The sequence below is a fragment of the Hylobates moloch genome, unplaced genomic scaffold, assembly GCF_009828535.3.
Source record: "Hylobates moloch isolate HMO894 unplaced genomic scaffold, HMol_V3 SCAFFOLD_20, whole genome shotgun sequence".
Lineage (NCBI taxonomy): Eukaryota > Metazoa > Chordata > Mammalia > Primates > Hylobatidae > Hylobates > Hylobates moloch.
In genome coordinates, this window is record NW_026652295.1 from 20,044,347 (window position 1) to 20,066,216 (window position 21,870).

General features: G+C 37.5%; 1 protein-coding gene across 6 annotated transcripts in view; it reads left to right on the plus strand.

The window, feature by feature from the left end:
* The window catches only part of CDKAL1 (CDK5 regulatory subunit associated protein 1 like 1), a 697,372-nt gene that overhangs the window by 237,794 nt on the left and 437,708 nt on the right, over nucleotides 1–21,870 (plus strand). For all 6 annotated transcript variants that reach the window (XM_032141403.2, XM_058432566.1, XM_058432568.1 and 3 more), the window contains one exon: nucleotides 8,795–8,915. In XM_032141403.2, coding sequence (XP_031997294.1) covers nucleotides 8,795–8,915 — 121 coding nt within the window. The remainder of the gene's footprint in view (nucleotides 1–8,794; nucleotides 8,916–21,870) is intronic.

Genomic DNA, 21,870 nt, shown 5'->3' on the forward strand with positions numbered 1-21,870 from the left:
GATCTGAAGAGTTCTACTCAGGGTCAATACTAACGTTGAGTTATTGACATGGGACTGCTTTGAATTTTAACTGTTTTGATGCACATTTGGTTTGGATTCTGAAAAAATAAATTGGCACCACATAAGTCTATTCCCACTGTCATAAAAGACGTATTTGCTTGCAAAAGATGTAGTAATTAAAACGTAAAATTAAATACTTATTGTAATTTGCCCCAGAAGGTATCTCCATTAGAGTAAAAGGACGTTTTGCTTATGCAGATTACTTTGTTATACATATCCTTTGTTTAATGTAACTCAATTATTAGTTATACCATTGATAATGTCCAAATGGAAGAAGAAAATTGCCTAAGAACATTCCATTCCAATAAATGTTTTCATTTTTCCATGTTCTCGTCCATAATTCTTGTCCGTACATAAATTTTACATTATTAAGATTATAGAGTAGGTAATTTTTTGTACAACAGGAGTTTCGATACTAAACAATTCTCAGATTTCTAGGGATTTAAACTGTGTACTGTGATCTTACCTTAGCCTCCTCCCCAGTCCACCAGGTAAGGTGTTGGAATCTTCATACTTTGTTAAACTCTGGAAATGCACCTTGGTAACATTAGTACCTTAGTGGGCTCTCTTTACTTATACTCCGATTTATACTTTGAGTTCTGTCTTTTTGGACAGTCTCTTCTTATTCTTTTCTCATTTTAATATCTTTTTCTAGGTGTCATTGCTGTCATTAACAAACTCTTCATACTTGCTGAAAAAGGGAATTATTTAATCTCAGTAACAAACAATTAGAGCTTGAGTTATAAAGATTCTGTGTTTTTTAGTTAATTCTACCATTTTGTGTAAAGTTTTCCAATCTAGACTTGTGACAAAGCTGCTTCTTCCATTTAACCCAGTTTCTGTGTTTTATATTCTTTTCTTCTTTTAAGATGAAATATTTCAAAGGAGTGTCACACTTTAGTGTGAATACCTACCTTTTTTTCTTCTAAGAAGTACCTGTATATGAGGAATGATATTGAATGTTGTAGAGACAAACTTTGACTACACTTTTGTTGTTCTTTGTAATTGAGTAGTTAAAAAGCCTATTAAGGACACTTTCAGTGGTAACTATGAACAGTTTGTAGAAAAACAGATTAAATTGGGCACTTTTGTATAATATTCTTAAATTCAAATTGATGTGATCAAATTTAAGTGAGAATTGATATGTACAGTACATTTATTTATTTATTTATTTTTGAGATGGAGTCTTGCTCTGTTGCCCAGGCTGGAGCGCAGTGGTGAGATCTCGGCTCACTGCAAGCTGTGCCTTCTGGGTTCACGCCATTCTCTTGCCTCAGCCTCCCAAGTAGCTGGGACTACAGGTGCCCGCCACCATGCCCAGCTAATTTTTTGTATTTTTAGTAGAGATGGGGTTTCACCGTGTTAGCCAGGATGGTTTCGATCTTCTGACCTAATGATCTGCCTGCCTCGGCCTCCCAAAGTGCTGGGATTACAGGTGTGAGCTGCCGCACCTGGCCCATTTATTCATTTTTTAAAAAACTTTTTTGCTTGAATTTTCTGCCAGCCTTCTGCCCTCTGCCCCCGTCATCCTGTTGGATTGCTTCATTAGGAATATTTCCAGCAGGCTGACCCAGAGCTAGGGTTCAGACAAGTCTTTTCAGTGTGTACTTAATAAAACCAAATTTGTGCAAGGTGAGACCAGTCATCAGGAGATAAAAAATAAAACCAACAAGCTTTGGCATGAGTCCTCTCTGGTGGTAGTGGAGGTGGGTGGTCACATATTAAGAAAACAGTGAATGGCCTTTAAAATTAGATGGAGTGAATGAAGTATTGAAGAAAAGTTGGGCTGTTTATATAGCCTTTAGAAAAAAATAAAGGGAAAAAATAAACAATAGGAGTCCAAGTTGCCAGATCATTGGTATTTCTGTAATATGAATGATACTCTGAAGCTCGTATGTGCAACCCACTTTAGAACGTGAGAACCAAACAGAGAATATTGGTTTGTGTGTAGGAGCATAATTTAGTTAATAGATATATTTTGTAGCTAGTTATGTTTCTGTCACTCAGTTAATATAAGTCTTTATGTTCAGGGAGTTGGTTCTTTTCTATTTGTGAATGACCTTTATGATTGGCTTCCTGATACGCTGACAGGCCGGGCTTTCTAGTATACGTGAGTGGGATGTTTTCCCTCAGTTCTAACACCATCCAGTACAGGTAGCACCATTAGATTTAGAAAACATTTTTGTTATTGAAGATTGATAAACAGCATTGAACATTGATTCACCTAGTGTAGCAATTACTATACAAATAATATACAGTGCCTTGGTTTCTCTTCTCATAAGCATTTCAGTATTATGAGTTCAGAAATGTGCACACAACAGTGAATTGTATCAAAAGCTAGCTTTTTGGTTCAAATTTTTACAATGTATAATAATTTTAGTTGGTAAAATGGTTTAGTAGCATTCTTTAATGGATTAGATCAAATCTAAAAACCAGCATGGAGTCAGGTTTTGTAGCTGACTTATAAATAACTGCTGAAAACTTCAAGGCTTAAAATCGAATTTGGTTTTAACAGGGTTGAATTGTATCTGACACTTGTATGTAACAACTCAGAGAGATGTTTATTAATGAGGGTAAATAAACCCACTGAGACATATTTGACCATTATGTAGAGGAGGTGAAATGTGAATTTACATTAAAAATGGAAAAGATAAAAGATCTCAGAAATATAACATTTTTGAGTATGTCTCATTCTAAATATATGCCTGTCTTCCTTTCTCATCTTTTTATTAAAGTTGCATATCTCTTTTAGTCACTTTACATATTTATCACCATCTCCTCAGTGGCCTCATGTCGTTATCGGTTGATCTTGTCACACTGAGCGTCATCTCCCCATCTGTTCCTATTAATATTTCCTCCTTTAATTTCTTATTACATGGGATTGAAATGATATAAAAACTCACTCCCTTTTTCTTTTCTATACTGTTTTACTTTCTTTCTTTTCTCTTTCCCTTCACTCAAGCCAAAAGGCTGATTCACAGTAGTCCCAAAATAAACCAGTGCTCAGTGAGCAGCCATTCTTTTTCCATCACAGTGCTCGGCCTCAGTGGCTAATGAGAAAGGATCAAATAAAGAAGGAATGTGTGAATGTGTAATTATGGTCTTTGCCTCATGGTCCTTTCATAAGTATAGCGTGTTCATTTTCAGGACAAATTTGCTCCAAAAATTTGCCTTTTACCTTTCACATCTCAGCTCCTGCAGCATGTTTCTCTGGTCCTGAGTCCTTGTTCTCTTTCCTTTTCTTTCCAAAGACTTGCTTCCTGTAAGACATCTCTTTCAGTTTTATTCTTTATTCTGGTAAGTTTTAGTTTGTTTTAGATGGCAGCAGTATTGATAACTGCACATAAAATAGATAGTAAATAGTATTTATATTTACTGTATGGTTTATGGATTTAAGGAATTAATTTGAAACAGCAGTTCTGTTTGAAAGAAGATTTCTAAATGAAAGGGTATATAACAAATAAAAGTTTTGTTCTGCTACTCCATTTTTAAACAAATAATTGTTTTATTGTTGAAATTCCCTCCTTTCATCTTTGGCCAGATGTAACAAGTGACTGTTACGTTATTTCCTACTTTGTCTTCAGTGTGCAGTAGTTTTCAATTAAAAAAAAAAAACCAGACTATTGTTAGGTCTGCTGCTCTTTAATGAATCATTGGATTGGAAAATAACTCATTATATCATCAGGCAGAGATACTTCCTTTTATTTGCATGTAGATAGTGAAGATGAATAATTTATCAAATGTTATTAGTGCAGGCTGCATATTACTGGAGTCTCAGCAGGATATAATGAAATTTGTCTCATGCAAGTATGAAAATAGCATGCCTTTGCATAGTCATTATCGAACTCTTGGCATCTCTTGGAGAACTATTATGTTAGCATGCCAGTCTTGCTCACCTCTTCATTAACTGGGCTTTTGATTAGAGAGCTTAACTTATCTTGAAAATCTGTGGAATCCAACATGCCAAATGCTTGCTTGACTTTAGCATGTTTCTATATCAGAGCATAAATTTTCAGAGCGAATAAAGTACTAAATGTTTCTTATTAAAGTGTGTAGTGCAAAGAGGCTATGACTGATGGTTTTATTACTTTTGGTTGTGAAAAGTTGTACCAGAGATATTTAAGCAATAAAGCTTTCTGAAATGACAGGCGATGAAACATGTATATAACTACGTAGAATCTTAGAGCTGTACTAATTATGTATTTGAAGTTATTTTAATGATTCCTTTTTAAAAGTTGCATTTAATATGCTTCTGTCATGATGGCATGAGGAGGTCAACAAACCTTCTTCTCAAAAGCAATGCTAAAGCTGCACCAGCAGTCAAAGGCAAATCATGTCAGTACTCTGGAAATCAACTAAAAGCATTCAACAAACTGAGAAGTGTTTATTCATGAAAAAACTGAGCTTTGGATAAAAAACAGTATAAGTCTGTGGTATTTATGCTGGGGCTGCTCCATTTTCCCTCCTCTACTCGGTGGGCAAGGTTGCAACTAGGGCAAAACAGGCCATGAAAGCCAGCAGCTTCTTTGCTGCTCCCGAGACAGCTCAGTGGATTTGGAGAACTGTCAGGTACAGTGGAGATTTTGATGGCAAGCCGTAGGGAAGGTCTGCGGCTCTACTGGACTGAAGTTACTGACCTGTTTGGTGCAAGCAATGGACGGACGGACTAACCAGGGTTTTAGCAGGGAATTCTGGTAGCTGAGCTAGCGCTATGAGGCTTGTGAGACTCTCCACATACCTTGAGTTAACCAGAAGTTGTTTCTTCTGCACATGCAGCAGAAACTGGAATGGGCTTTGTGAGAAATACTGAAAGTTTGTCAGGCAGAAAAGAAGAGGCACTGAATGATAACTTGGATGCCAAGGAGCAGTGAAAGATGCTAGAAATGGTATTTATATGAGTAAACATATTTTTCACATTTTCATTATTAAAAAACAACATAGGCCAGGTGCAGTGACTCATACTTTTAATTCTAGTATTTTGGGAGGCCAAGGTGGAAGTATCACCTAATCCCAGGAGTTTGGGACCAGCTTGGGCAACGTGGCAAGACCTCATCTCTATAAAAAAAATTTAAAAAGTAACTGGACCTGGTGGCGCACACCTATAGTCTCAGCTCCTCAGGAGGCTGAGATGGAATGGAAGGATTGCTTGAGCCCAGGAAGTCGAGGCTGCAGTGAGCCATGATTGTGCCACTGCACTCCGGCCTGGGCGACAGAGTGAGACCCTGTCTCATAGAAAACAAAACGGAAAAAAACATACAATTACGTAAAAAACAATAATTATAGCACCATATTTTTAGCTTTACATGAGTCTCCCCTTAACCATGAGAGGTACATTCCAAGATCCCCAGTAGATGCCTGAAACTATGGAGAGTACCAAACCCTGTATGTACCGTGTTTTTTCCTATACATACGTCCATACCTATGATAAGATTTCATTCATAAACTAGGCACAGTAAGAGATTGACAACATTAGTGAGAAAATAGAATAATTATTACAATACACTGTAATAAAAGTTATGTGAATGTGGGGTGTCTCTCTCTTCCTGTCGCAAAATATCTTATTATACTGTACTGTGGGTAACTGAATCTGTGGAAAGCAAAACTACAGATAAGTGGTGCTACTGTATATAACTATATATGTTAATATGTGTGACAATAGCACAAAAGAGGAAGAAGGAAAATAAATAGCATCAGGACAGTTGAATATTCATATAAAAAAAGAGCTTAGGCCTTCACTGTACATAAAAATAAACAAAGTGAATTCTAGACATAAATATAAGAACAGAAACAATAAAAGATGTAGAAGAAAACACACAAGAAATCTCTGTGCCCTTAATGTAGCTAAAGAGTTCTTAGATGTGACACCAAAAGCATGAGCCATAAAAGAAAAAACTGGATAAATTGAACTTCATTAAATTGAAGAAACATTTACTTTTCAAGACACACCATCGTGAAAGTGAAAATATAAGCCACAGACTGAGAGAAAATAATTATAAATCATATATCTGATAAAGGTCTTATTACCATAATATGTAAATAATTCTTACAACTCAGTAAGACAAATACTCTAATTAAAATACTGGGAAAATACTGGAGTAGACTTTTATATTAGTTGGGACCAATGAGTGTATGTATGGAAAGAGACGTAGTGTAAGGAATTGGCACATGCAACTATGGAGGCTGAGAAGTCCCAAGATCTGCGTTCAGCAAGCTGGAAACCTCAGAGAGGTGATGTGTATGTAGTTCCAGTCTGAGTTCAAAGGCCGTAAGAAATAGGAGAGCCAATCGTGTTAAGTTACAGTACACAGGCTGGCCCACTTGAGACCCAAGAAGAGCCAATATTTCAGTGTGAGTCTGAAGGCCGAAATGGACCTATGTTCTAGCTCGTACAGTCGGTCAGGAGGAGCTCACTCTTAGCCTTTTTTTTTTAATTGAGACTTTTATTTAATTGAATGAGGCTCATCCATACTGGGAAGGCAATTTGCTTCACCCAGTCTACCAATTCAAATGTTATCTCATCTAGAAACACCCTCACAGAGACATTCAGAATAATATCAAAATATCTGGGTACCCTCTGGCGCAGTCAAGTTGACATATAAAATTAATCATCATAACATTCTACTGAGTGAGAAATACATTTGGCTGATAATCACATGAAAAGGTACTCAACATCATTCCTCACTATGGAAATGCATATTCAAACCACAATCATATACCACTACACACCCATTAGAATAGCTGTTATCAAAAGAAGTTGTAGTACTAAGTATTGGCAAGGATATGAAGAAACTCAAAACCTCATACATTGCTGATGGGAATATAAAATGGTATGACTGCTTTCGTAAGCAGTTGTTTCTTAAAATGTTAAATGTAAATTTACCACATGATCCACCAGTTCTACTCCTAGGAATATATCCAAGGGAAATAGAACATATGTCCATACAAAAACTTGTATGTGAATGTTCACAGAAGCATTTTTATGGTAGCTGTTAATTGGAAGCAATTCAAATATCAATCAGCTGGTCAATGGATTAACAAAATTCCCTATATTTGGTATGGGAATAGAGATAGACTCTGATAAGCTCAATTTTAGAACATTTACATCACCCCCCAAAATTCTTATTTTGGGGTGATGTTCCATTCAGTTGTTCCATTCAATTTTAGAACATTGACATCATGTGTTCTAAAACTGAGTTATTGCGATGATTATAAAACTTTTTTTCTTTGAGGTGGAGTCTCGCTGTGTCACCCAGGCTATAGTGCAGTGGCGTGATCTTGGCTCACTGCAACCTCTGCTGCCCAGGTTCAAGTGATTCTCTTGTCTCACTCTCTTAAGTAGTTGGGATTACAGGTTCGCACCACCACACCCAGCTAATTTTTGTATTTTTAGTAGAGATGAGGTTTCACCATGTTGGCTGGGCTGGTCTGCCTGCCTTGGCCTCCCAAAGTGCTGGGATTACAGGTGTGAGCCACCATGCCTGGCCAAAACTTTATAAATGTATTTAAAATCATTGACTCTTACTCTCATAGTGTGTGAATTTTATAGGCTATAGGATATACCTCAGTAAAGTTATAAAAACAATAGGTCTAGGCCGGGTGTGGTGGCTCATGCCTGTAATCCCAGCACTTTGGGAGGCTGAGACAGGAGGACTGCTTGAGCCCAGGAGTTTGAAATCAGCCTAGGCAATATAGCGAGACCCCGTCTCTTAAAAAAACAAAACTAAACTAAAACAAACAAACAAACAAAAATACAATATGTCTGTATAGAAGGAAAAAAATGACAAAGTAAATATGGTAAAATAATAATTGAAGGGTATGCAATTTTTTGTATTGTATTCTTCCACTTTTTCTACAAGTGTGAAATTATATCAAAATTTAAAAATTACAAACGTTTTAATGGCTGTTAGTAGTGATCTGATTTCCTTTTGTGACATTGTGTAAAAATAAGTTTAAAATGTTTGTTTAAAAAAATCCAGCCCTAAAGTACAATTTTATCTCAGCTTTTCGATTATTTACTTCTTTGATTTGTTGTTTGTTTTGAGCAGATACTTGGTTTTGCTTTTTTTTTATTACTCATTTTTTCTGCAATGTAATGGCAGGCAGGCCCAGTGCCCAAGCAAACCCTTCCTGCTGCACATGCATATTTGGCATATGCTAGAGAGTATTTATACCTGTAGAAATGATATTTTGAGAGTATTCTGTTTCTCATCTGTGCAAATATAAGCAAAGCAAGTAGGCCCTGAATACAGCTGTTTTTCTTGTTTGGTTTTTTTTTTTTTTTGAGATGGAGTCTCACTGTGTCACCGAGGGTGGAGTGCAGTGGTGCCATCTGGGCTCACTGCAAACTCCACCTTCTGGGCTCAAGCTATTCTCCCGCCTCAGCCTCCTGAGTAGCTGGGATTACAGGCGCCTGCCAACATACCCGGCTTATTTTTGTATTTTTAGTAGAGATGGAGTTTCACCATGTTGATCAGGCTGGTCTCAAACTCCTGACCTCAGGTGATCCACCCACCTTGGCCTCCCAAAGTGCTGGGATTACAGGTCTGAGCCACTGCATGTGGCTGCTATTTTTCCTTTTGACAGTATTTCTTAAGTTTACATGATCACACTTCACTCCTCTATGTTGTTTCCCCTGCTCCCAAAAAGAAGTTAAATGAACATATTTGTTGAAAGCATTAAGTTACAGTGAAGTGTGTGACTCTTGCTAATGTATATTTATGTGCTTGATTTGAAGGTCACTCTGTGAGACTGCTGGGTCAGAAAAAGGATAATGGAAGGCGGCTTGGGGGAGCACGATTGGATTTGCCGAAGATTAGGAAGAATCCACTAATAGAAATCATTTCCATCAATACCGGGTAAGCATCTCTCAAACTTGCTCATAAAATATTCAGTATATTTCATGAATTCAGTTTTTTTTTTTCCTGAACATGTGACATAGAAAAGTAGCTGAACATTTTCTTGGGAAAGAAAAGTTACAAAATGTGCTCGAATACAGTTTCTTCTGAAATGTTTCCTGTATGTAAACTACACTTATATTTGCAGCAGGGTTTTATAACTTTAGTATTATTCCCATTTTTGGTAATAAGCATGGATTTCATTTCCCAGCTATGCCCTTTTTTATAATCTTTGAAAAAAAGTAGCACTTTATTTTGTGGAATGATTAAGGCACTTGTCATATTTGACTGTTTTTTTTTCAGTAAAGGTATAGTAAATGTTGCCAAGATACCAACCACTCTTTGATTATTCACTATTTGAGATGCATATTTTAAAATGTTATTCTTCTGAGCTTTAAACTTAAAAGAAGCATCATGACAGAATATTAAGTACTCTTTTAATTTCCACACCTTGATTTAAAGTCCTTGATTATAACTCCTGGTATACTCATTTATACTTTGTTTCATATGCATTTATTGAATTTTTGCATTCTTTAAATTATGAGTCCATCAGAAAAAGAAACATTTTCTGAAAATTTGATGAGTTGAAGGGCTTCTGTTTCTTAATTGACAGGGAGCACCTAATTACCCATACATCTCATTCCCCACAGATTTAAGCTGTTCTGCCCCTTTCTACTTCATCCTCCTTCCCTTTTATTTGAAATTGTTTTCCTTCCATTCTGTTCTTTCTTCATGCTCCTTCTCATTGAGAACCCGTGAACAGCTTCCTTGTCCACCATCTGCCTGTTTCTCTGAATCCAGTGGCTTTACTTCCTCCAGAACAGTGGCGGTTGTGTTGTCACTAGCCGTCTTTTCTGTAGTCTCACCACTTTCTGGTTTATCCTCCACACTGCTGTCAAAGACTAGAGAAGGTTGACCAAAGTCATTTGGTTTTTCCCAAAAAGCCCCATGGCATAGCATTCCGTGACTTGGTGAATTTGTTGTGGACCAGCATCTGGCCTTCAGCGTTGAAGATTCAGAAACCCAAACTCATCAAGCTCAGAAACTAGGAATTAAAGCAGAATTTAACAGTGAGAAGTATATAGTTGTCACTTGACTGGAGTACCTCACATATTCATTCTGTCTGTCTAGCCTGAGCCGAATTATAAACACAAGGCTGTTTGCTTTCCCCTTCCTCAGTTCTTCTTTCTCCTTCATTCAAACATTATAACACTTTCCCGCAACTCCTGATTATCCTATTTAAAATTGCAAACTTTCTAACATTCCTTCTCTTTTTTTCAGTTGCCTTGTTTGCCTCTGTAATTTTAATTGGCATTGAAATATATAAATGGTCATTTATTTGTATTTTAATTATCTGTCCTCACTGGCGTTTACGCTCCATGGGGGCAGGGCCTTTTTGATTGTGTTATTTACCACTCTATCCCCAGTGAGTAGAAAATTATACACAGTAGGGATTTAATGCATATTTATTTATTGAATGAATGAATGATTAAGTTATAAAATTTGACAGTTTAGTGGGACTGTGCTAACTTATCATCATGGTACCGATTGCCTTGCAAATTCGACAATAATATTTGGAGTTTGCTGGCTAATCATACTTTCTCCTGAAAAATGCAGATTTTTTTTTTTTTTTTTTTTTTTTTTTTTTTGAGATGGAGTCTCCCTCTGTTGCCTAGGCTGGAGTGCAATGGCGTGATCTCGGCTCACTGCAACCTCCACCTGGTTCAAGTGATTCTCCAGTCTCAGCCTCCCGAGTAACTGGGATTGCAGGTGCACACTGCCATGCCCGGATAATTTTTTCCACTTTAGTAGAGACAGAGTTTCACCGTGTTGCCCACGCTAGTCTCAAACTCCTGAACTCAGGCAATCCACTTGCCTTGGCCTTCCAAAATATTGGAATTACAGGCATGAGCCACTGCACCCGGCTGAAAAATGCCAGTTTTGTGTGTGCGTTTATGTGGGGCTTTTGGCTAGACACATTCCTTTAAAACATTAGTATTTCAGGGTCTGTCAAACTCTGTTAGATTAGGATCCATTAGGTCTCTGCATGGTAACTTTCCAGGTATGTATTTGGCCTACTGAGTGTCTGTTTTTAACTGTTTATTTTTCTAGTCCCTATGTTCTTCTTCATTTTGTCACTCCCTACTTCACACCCCAGCATTCAGTCTTCCTGAACAACTTGAAATTCTCAAAACTCCAGATTCTTCTCTGTCTTGACTGCAGGCCTCCCTGTAGGCTGAAGGGTTTTCCTGGCATGTCTGTCCTTCCCCGTTCACCTCATGGGTGAGCCTCCTGCACTCAGCTATGTGCTCCTTTCTTGGGATGGCTGCTTCTTTCTCCCTCCACAACCAGGCTAAATCTATCCCTCCCTCTAATTTGTGTCCACAACATTCCCTATGTATCCTGATTATGGCACTTTACACACTGTGTCATTTGTATCTTCCACTACAATGTAAGCTCCTTGGGGGCTGAATGTGTTTCAGTTGTCATTACATTATTATCTTTGAGTTCAGTGTTTAGTACAAAGTGAGTACAGTTGTCCCTCGGTATCTGCAGGGGATTAGTTCCAGGACCTCCTCAGATACAAAATCTATGCATACTCAAGTACCTCATATAAAATGGTGTAGTATTGGCCGGGCGTGGTGGCTCACACTTGTAATCCCAGCCCTTTGGGAGGCCAAGGTGGATGGATCATGAGGGCAGGAGATCGAGACCATCCTGGCCAACAAGGGGAAACCCCGACTCTACTAAAAATACAAAAATTAGCTGGGCATGGCGGCACGTGCCTGTAATCCCAGCTACTCGGGAAGCTGAGTCAGGGGAATCGCTTGAACCTGGGAGACGGAGGTTGCAGTGAGCCGAGATCGTGCCACTAAACTCCAACCTGGAGACAGAGCTAGACTCTGTGTCAAAAAAAAAAAAAAAAAAAAAAAAAAAAAGTGTAGTATTTGCATATAACCCACTGACTTTTTCCCATATACTTTAAATCATCTCTAGATTACTAATAATACCTAATACAATAGAAATGCTACCTAAATAGTTGTTATACTGTATTTTAAAAATTTGGCTTCTTTTAATTATTGCATTATTTTTAAGTGTTTTTTTTTTTCTTCCAAATATTTTCTTTTTTTTGAGACAGAGTCTCACTCTGTCACTCAGGCTGGAGTGCAGTGGCGCGATCTCGGCTCACTGCAACCTCCGCCTCCTGGGTTCAAGCAATTCTTCTGCCTCAGCCTTCCGAGTAGCTGGGACTACAGGCACCTGCCACCACGCCTGGCTAATTTTTTGTATTTTTGGTAGAGATGGGGGTTCACCATATTGGCCAGGCTGGTCTCGAACTCCTGACCTTGTGATCCATGCACCTCGGCCTCTCAAAGTGCTGGGATTACAGGCATGAGCCACTGCACCTGGCCCCAAATATTTTTAATCCATGATTGGTTCAATCTGTAGATGTGGCACACACATGGATACAGAGGGCTGACTGCACTTAATAAATATTTGTTGGGTAAATGTTTTATAAGTTATGAGTTTTTGTTGCTGTACATTAATTAAAAATTAATTTTAAAAATATTTAAAATTTTTTTAATGTTTACAATTTTAAATTTTAAAAATTTGCTTTAGGTAACCATTTTCAATGGCCTTTAGGTAAAATTTTTTATGTATATTATTTAATTTTCCCTCTTGTAGACTTAATGTTTTCTTCAAATGGGCCTGCACTTTAAAAGATTGAAAGCTCACTGGATTTGGCATCACTCTCATCCTCTTGTATCCCTCACATTAGAGTAGAGTGTTGATCCTTGGTACATTAGCAAATAATGCTCTTGATATTAAGAAAATTTAATCTATATTGTCCCAGAGTGAGAAATGGGTTTCTAATTTTCTCAGACTGCTAGTCATCTTCCTGACTCGGTTGCAGCCTTATCACTTGCTCTCACATGAAAGCATTCCCATATGTATTTGTCCACACTATCATTCTACAACATATTAGCTTGGATTTCTTTTTTTTTTTTTTTTTTTGAGATGGAGTCTTGCTGTGTTGCCCAGGCTGGAGTACAGTGGCACGATCTCGGCTCACTGCAACCTCTGCCTCCTGGGTTCAATTGATTCTTCTGCCTCAGCCTCCTGAGTAGCTGGGACTACAGGCACACACCACCACACCCGGCTAATTTTTGTATTTTTAATAGAGACCGGGTTTCACTATGTTGGCCAGGCTGGTCTCGAACTCCTGACCTTGTGATCCACCCATCTTGGCCTCCCAAAGCGCTGGGATTACAGGTGTGAGCCACTGTGCCCAGCCAGATTTCATTTTTTTCATGCTGGTGGAGCTCGTTGCTTTTTTTCACTTACTTTTAAATGTTTTAGAATGATTATACTCATAATTATTTTTCAGTAGAAAAGGAGCCTTCTCAGTAAAATCCTAACACTTTTCAAAATTTTATTGCTTCCAAATTAAATATGTAGATCTGACTTTCCATAAATTTTTCATTTTTCATTTAGGAAAAGGGTCACATTTGTAGCAACTTTTATTATATGTATTAGTAAATTACTGAAGTTACTGTTAGAACCATTAGACTTTGCAAAGTTGTTATGCCTTGTTATATTTCTAACTTAAAATATAAAAGTATGGCTAGGTGCGGTGGATCATGCCTGTAATCCCAGCACTTCGGGAGGCCAAGGCAGGTGGATCACCTGAGGTCAGTAGTTTGAAACCGGCCTGGCCAACATGGTGAAACCCTGCCTCTACTAAAAATGCAAAAATTAGCTGGACGTGGTGGTGCATGCCTGTAATCCCAGCTACTCGGGAGGCTGAGGCAGGAGAATTGCTTGAACCCAGGGAGTGGAGGTTGCAGTGAGCTGAGATCACACCACTGCACTCCAGCCTGGGCGACAGAGTGAGATTTCGTCCTAAATAAATAAAATAAAACAAAACATAAAAGTACATCAGTTGCTTTAGCCGAGGAAGAAGTTGAAAATTTCAGATTGTATAAATTTTGGATGGGCACAGCAGGATACAGTGTGTGTGGATATTTATGTAGAATTTTTAAAAAAGTCAACCAAATGTTATGGTCAGTATCATAGGAAGTCAACATGTGCATGAATGGAAGAAATAAGCTAAGGTTGAAAAGCTCAGTTTTTGTCAGATCTCCCATTTGTGTGACTCCCTTATTTTTTCTTGTCTTTTTTTTTTTTGAGATGGAGTCTCGCTCTGTTGCCCAGGCCGGAGTGCAGTGGCGTGATCTCAGCTCACTGCAAGCTCTGCCTCCCGGGTTCAAGCGATTCTCCTGCCTCAGCCTCCTGAGTAGCTGGGACTTTAGGCGCCCACCACCACGCCCGGCTAATTTTTTGTATTTTTAGTGGAGACGAGGTTTCACCGTATTAACCAGGGTGGTCTCGATCTCCTGACCTTGTGATCTGCCTGCCTCGGCCTCCCAGTGTGCTGTAATTACAGGTGAGCCACCGCGCCCGGCGTTGACTCCCTTATTTTTTTCTAGCAATGGGAATAGAGTGTGGAGACGGGTAGGAGCTAGTGTAGGGGACAAAAGTAAAAAATTGGAAATTGTGGCATAAAGGACATCTGTGCTTTATTTTACCTTCTCTGACCCTGTGAAAGTCATCCTTTTTGACAGCTCCTTGGCAATTTTTATCTTCCAAAGCCAAGAGTTAGATGCTGCTTAACAGTTCTTATATAAATTATATCATTTTAAGATACTCCTATCAGATTATCCTTAGCTTGAAGGTTTGAAATCCTCCCTCAGGCTAAACACATCTTAGAAAATACTGTCTGACTCTGTGATATTTTACTGATACTTTATCTTTTAAAATTTATCTTTTCTTTCTTGTTATTTGCCATCAGTCAGACATATGGTGGTAACTCAGAACCTTTAAGGGGAGTATAATTTTCTTTGAGATTATATTCTTGAATTTATTATCATTTTAAAAAGTATTTTTTTCCCCCTGTAACACTCTGGCTTTGGGAAAACTAACTCAGATTTTTACACTTTATGTCTGTAATGTACAGAATTTATCAGTTTCTATTCCAGTCCTGGATACGTAGGCTATCTACAAATATTTGAATGGATATTTCAAACTCATTATTTCATTATAACCTGACAACTCAGCTGTCAGGTTATAATAAAAGCAAGTCCTAGTCCACAGTCTCCAATAAGAATTTATTAAGCAAGCTGGCATGGTCTAGCTGTTCTTGTAACATTGGTGGAGTCCTCGTTCTCTCTTTTTGGGTGGTGAAATCCAACCTTGTGTGAAAGGTTCAGTTGAGCCAGATGAAGCAATATAGTGTCTCACTATAGATAATACATCCTCAGGCAACCAGAATTCCTTACCTAGTGTCTGGAGTGAGAGTGGGTCAGGGACCAAGCCAGAATCACATCTTTAATGGTCTAGGCCAGTGCTAACCAAAGTGTGTTCTGTGGACCAGTTAACTACAGATTGCTGGTCTGTGATGAGTACACAAATAGAGACTTTTAAGGCAGTTTAACATCACTGCAGTGAGTTATAATTCATTTTCACTGTATTTTACACAGATACTGGTTTATAAGAGGTTGGAAATAAAAATACTGCTCTGTCACTATATATAGTTTGAGAAACACTGATTTAGGCTAGTATGTGTTGCAAGATTCTTTACTCTGTTTTGGAAAATATTTTAGCCAATCTACTTATCTTGAGTGTCCCTTCTTTAACTGAGACCCTATTTCGACTGTCTTTTATGCTATTAACTACTTGTGATTAGTAGTTGACCAGTACTTTCAAAAATGGAAACTTATTATTTACTATGCTAATTAGCAAAGTCTCTAGTATTGACTAAGGATAAAAGATAGCTTAAACATACAGAGCAATCTCCTCTGGAAGGTGGCCTTTCCGATTAAATACTAGCTAAGAGTGTGACTATGCCTAACAGTTGTAGCTTACATCAACTCACACAATTTATATGATGTTCGTTACATTATATTCTTTCAAAAGCAAATTTATAGTTTTCCTAACATGGCTCTCATGAAACTTAAAATCTAGGTATTATAACTGTTATATTTGCACACCCTAAGATGAGTACAGAGCTGTGGTTATTATTCGTGTTCTTCTGTAAGCTTTATGGGCGGCAGGAACCTTAATCTTTGTCATGAGCCTAGAATGTGACACCAGCCTATTCTGGAGAAGGTAGTAGAATCTATGATACATTGGAGAGAGCTCTGCACTTGGAGTTTGTAGTCGTAGACACTTTATTTTCTAGCTGCATGACTTGAATAAATTAGGTGAGATCTTAGAGATGATGTCTTTTCTGGCATGAGTATAGTGCTACCTATGCTACCTACTGAATGTATAGCTTAGCACATTAATACACATTTTCTTTCAAATCTTGATGCTGCTGTATCTTCTACTCTACCGTCATTCTCTGAGACCCCTTCAACCCTTGATTTCTTTTTATTCTTTCTATTGTTTAGGCAAGAAATTTGCTGGGACTAGAATGTGAGGTTACGACTTTATGCTATTCAATGTTGGTTCTTCAATTTCCTATTTCACCTGTTCAGTTTTAAGTGAATGTTTGACAAACGAAAAAAAAAGTTCATCTTAGTCTCTCCTGTAGCTTTCAGCGCAGTGTCTTTCTCACAGTATTCACTCCATAAATGTTTAAGTATTTCAGTTGACAGCAGTGTTTCTTCAATGCAGAAAAAATTTTCTGGCTAACCTGGAATATAGTTCTAATTGCTTCTCTTACTATAGATGATTGTTTTGTAGAAAAAAGAATATGATAGTTTGGACTACAAATGAAGTGAAAGTTATATGAAACAATTAAATGTGTGAAATTGAGGCATTTATGGCAATTCTGAACTGCATTTTTACTCTTTTATCCACAAACCAGTTGTCCTGAAATTTGCAGCCTTTTTTATGTCTTCAATGGAATCCCAAAATATCTTATTTTCACTAAAATATTATACAAATGAAATTTTAAAGTAATGTTTATTTCTAGTGCATTATAAGACTGTACTTGGGAAAGATCGTTCATAGGAACAGTGGATGGCACTATAGGCTCATACCTGCGAAGTAATTATTCTTAAGTTGCAGGACTTTCAAATGCTGGCTTAGTGAATGCTTTTAAAGAGAGCAGCTCAGTCAAAAAGCTTGGACAGTATTAGGAGTTAATGTTATATTTTGTAAACTTTTAAATCATATTTTAAATAAACTTTGAATTGAATGTATATAATTTTCTTAATTACTAGCATAGAGAAATGACTGATTTTAAAAAATCGTTTCAAATTCTAGCATATTGTAGGATTCTGTTGCCCTTTCTAAAAAGTACATCTTGCTTATCCGATTTCTAACAAAACTATTTAATTTGAAGAAGGAAAAATGAATTTGGATAAAAAGCAAAAATTTAAAGGTACTCAAATTTAGGCACACCATTAAAGCAATATTAGTTTAAAGTTAATTCAGTAGAATGGTCAACACTTTCTTCAGGTTAGTTCATGGAGTGGATATGCATTGATAGAACAATTTAGAGATGCTTTTACAGTTGAGAAAGCTCATTATATTTATTATCTTTAAAAATCAGCTTATTTATTTCATGTGTTTGTTCTTTAAGAAGACCAAAGAGCCCTGCAACTGGACATTGATTTTTTTGTTTAATTTTTTGTAGAGACAGGATCTCACTTTGTTTTGTTGCCCAGGTTGGTCCTGAACTCCTGGCTTCAAGCAATCCTCCTGCCTTGGCCTCCCAAAGCTCTGGGATTACAGGTGTGAGCCACCACACCTAGCCCGGACATCGATTTGTTAAACGAATGTAGTTGAACATAAAAAGATGAGTTCATGTGGTATCTGCCCTTGAGAATCCCATAGAACAGAGTTAAACAAGCACAAAACAATTAAGTTATAAGCTCACATTGTATGATGGATTGTTTAGATGAGTTGGAGTGTGCTTCCATGGAAAGCAATATTTAGGCTGTGTCTTAAAATATCTTATAAGTGGATTTAAAGGCAATTTAAGCAATGGTGCTTAAAACCCTTAAGTAGTGGTTATTGTATTGTGAAACAAATATAAGACAAAACCCTTAAGTAGTGGTTATTGTATTGTGAAAAACCATGTCTTACACAGAGAATGATGAGTCACTGTGGTGGTGTTTTGAATAAGGGACTGGTCACAGAAAGGTGGCTTGAGAATGCTTGGGCTCAGATCTTGGTGACACTGGATTTTTCACGGCCACGTTGCCAACCAGAGACCTTCATGGCCAATGATGCACCCTGACCCAGGCCTCACTCAGCCCTGGGCCTACCACTGGAGGCGTCCTGCCCACTCGGTCCAGCTGTGCTATAGCATTCAGTGGTTCCCAAGCTCTTGTCCCACATCCAAGAAGAATGAGCTTACACTGACAATTAGAAGGGTGAGGATGGGCAGAGAAGAATTTTCTTGAGTGATGGAACAGCTCTCAGTGGACAGGGGATGCAGGGGGTGGTCCCCCACTCCTGTAGTCGGGTGGTTTCTCTCTCTCTCTCTGTGTCTGGGTCTGGGGCTTTTTATGGACTCAGAATGGGGAGTGCATGCTGATTGGTTTGTGAGTATGCAAAAAAGGTTAAAATGAAGGCACCATTCAAAGGTGGGCACGACAGTGTAGAAAACCAATAAGGAAAGGGTAGGTTAAAGTAAAATTGGTGGAAGAGGGGGGATCAATCAGAGGGAAGTGTGTCAAATGAGAAGACAGGTTCTCAATCCGGTCCATGGTTTTGACTTGTAGCTTGACTTTCAGGCTTTAAACTGTCTTTGGTTTGAAAGTGAGGTTTCACTGGGGACCCCACACTCTCTGCCTAGGCATTTGTCTGCCTCCTGCTGCTATCGTTGGCATAAGTTATTCAGCCTCTCTATAGGTTTCAATTTCCTCATTTATAAAGTGGTGATGATAATAATAGTGTTGTGAGAATGAAAAGAGGTCATAGGTTTAATCAGCACAATGCCTGGCACATAGTATCTGTTCAATATATAGTATTATCAACTTTATTACTATGACAGCTATAAGAAGGCAAACCTCAGGCTTAAGTAGACTGCATTTGCTTAGGGCCACAGAGCTAGTAAGTGGCAGAATTGTGACTTGAACCACATCATCTGACCAGTTTTTTCAATAAACCATAACGTCAGTGGCCTCTAGCCTCATTTTCTGCTCCTGGGTCTGTACTGTAGTTGTTTAGTTAATTGAAAGGAAAGCCAGTTAAGAGCTAAAGTTTGAGACTCATCTAGAAGATAGCCTATTAAATCTGAGAAACATGCTGTACACAGCAGAGTTTTACAGAGAGAATGGGGAATATGGGGCTAATGTAGTGAGTCTGTCAAGTGGAGGTGGGCTGGGAGGATTTCTGCTGTGTATCTATATTGTATTGTCAGATGACTCCTAAGATGCATCCATTTTGTCCAATGGAATGGAATTTGAAATTCCTATTACAATTATTTTAAAGGAGGGGACTGCTAAATCATACAGAGATATATGACCATTGTACCTTCCTTTCTTGTCTTTTTTTTTTTTTTTTTTCCCCCACTTCTACTGGAGCTAAGGTGCATGAAAGTGAGTTGCACTTGGAAGGGCACAGTAGGAGCAGATCATTGGATGTATCCAAAGAGCCACCATCTGTCAGCTTTCCTGTTGCTTTAAGAAAACTTGTTTTCCAGCCCTATCAAGAGAGAGAGAAAAAAAACAACCCTGAAACTTGTGTAGCCAAACTTTAATTAAGCATAATTGAATACACATGTGATTGTGGACGAGGGCCTGTCAGTTTTTTCCAATACAAGAATAATATATATCCCATGTTTATTTTTGAAACCACTTTGCTTTTATTTGACTGCATCTCAGCATGGTAGCACCAGTTGTTTTGTTTTTTTCTAACCCTGACAAAGCAGAATGTTTTGTTTGGCTTTTTAAAAAGGCAATAGTGCATGTAGTTAAGACCTCATTTACTTTATCTGATGAAACACTCTCTGAGGGGTGTCTATTTTTTGGTAAATCCACTAAGAAAACTGGGTTTAAAACAAGGTCATTTTTAAAAATACTGGTTTCAGTTTTTAAACAATGTATATACCTTCGTGATTTGTAATGTATATTTTTGTGGTTCTTTTTAGGTTAACCTTAAAGTAAGTATTAATCGTGAGATCACACAGGTTTACAAAGTTCTTTCTTCCTTGTGTAATGTGTTTTATGTACTGTTCTGTTACTGCTCTTGCGGAAAACATAAACTTTCTGAAATGGAATTTTTAGTCTGTTCTCCTCCCCCACTTTCTCCTATCTCTGTTATTTTTTTCTCCTATACATCTATATAAGTTTATGAGAACAAGATATGCAAGGATGGATTCATTTATTTAGGACCAGGAGCCCCTTGTAACTGGAAGATATCCTCTATCAAGATTGGTGGTCTGTTTTATTCATTGGTTTGTTTTATTCTCTACTCATTCACTCATTTAGTCAACAGACATTTGCAGAACATCTCTATGTATCTGAGAATGTACTAAGTGCAATAAAAGAAACAAGACCTAGTAATGTATCACTGCTCTTGGGAGCCTTACAGTCTGGTGTAGTTTAGTTAACTGGGAAATAATTTTGTTTTAGTCAACATGGAATATAATAGTAGTTTTATATGTGTAGGACTTAGAGTTGTGTACCTAGAAGTTTACCACAAATATGGAGAATGTATTGGACTTGTTTCAAATATGATAGCTGAAAATAGGCTCATACAATAATAGTGTACAACATATGTGTCATGTGAGCCAGCAGCACATTCTTTGGTAATTTGCCACTATTGAGAATTCTGTCACTAGCATCACATATTGTTCTCACTCTGGAATTCAGGCAACCCGGGATCCTTGGAGTGTAGGTTTCTGTCCTTACTCCTAAAATTAATGCCCCTAATTTCACTTCCAAAAAAGATTGCAGTTGTTAAAGCCCCTTTCTGTCTACTTCAACTTTCTCATTCTGATTTCTACTATTGGGCTTATTTTTAAAATTTTCCTACCTTGATTCTCAGTTATATGCAAAGGAAGAGGCAAAGCAACAAAAATAATGACAAGGTGTCAGTAGCGGCGTTGATGTTGACACATTGCACACATCTTGGAAAAAGAGATGTCAAATGCCCATGAGGATGGAGTGTGGTTGAGATTCTGCTACTGCTGAAAGCAAATTTTCCTGTTGTTTCCATGATGCCGAATAATGGCAACATGATGGTTGGCATAATGAGAGTCTTCTGTATAAGTGAGTTGACTTGCACTTAAATATTTTGCAGTTATTTGTCAGTTATTTACCAAATGATTGTTTATCAAATAATTTGTCAAATAATTAATTTTCTTAATTTTATTGGAGATTTGTCATCCAAATATTACATTTGGAATATAACTAACATACTTTAATACTCCATTAAGTTTCAATTTGTATGGTAGATACTCAAGGATGAGTGATGGAAGAAAGAATAATACAGACATTTCAGGGATTGTTTTTTTCTAATTTTAAATTCTTTCATCTATCTATCTATCTATCTATCTATCTATCTATCTATCTATCTATCTATATCTATCTATCTATCTATCTATCTATCTATCTATCTATCTATCTATCTTCTATCTATCTATCTATCTATCTATCTATCTATCTATCTATCTATCTCCTAATTCAAAATCCAACTGTGACTGAGACTCATGCATAGAATATTTTCTGATGTACTTTACAAATGCTTATTTGAACAGCATCAGTATGGCTTGCCTAATTTCTTCGTTTCTTTTGTTTATCCTAATACTGCTTTGCTTATACATATATATCTTAAAGGTTTCTAAACTTAGAGACCTGTAGATCCTAGACAGCTTTAATTGACTGATCTTTTAATGTCTGTATTTTCTGTTCCCTTAACTTGTAGTTTTTTAAAATCCTTCTTTAAATTATTG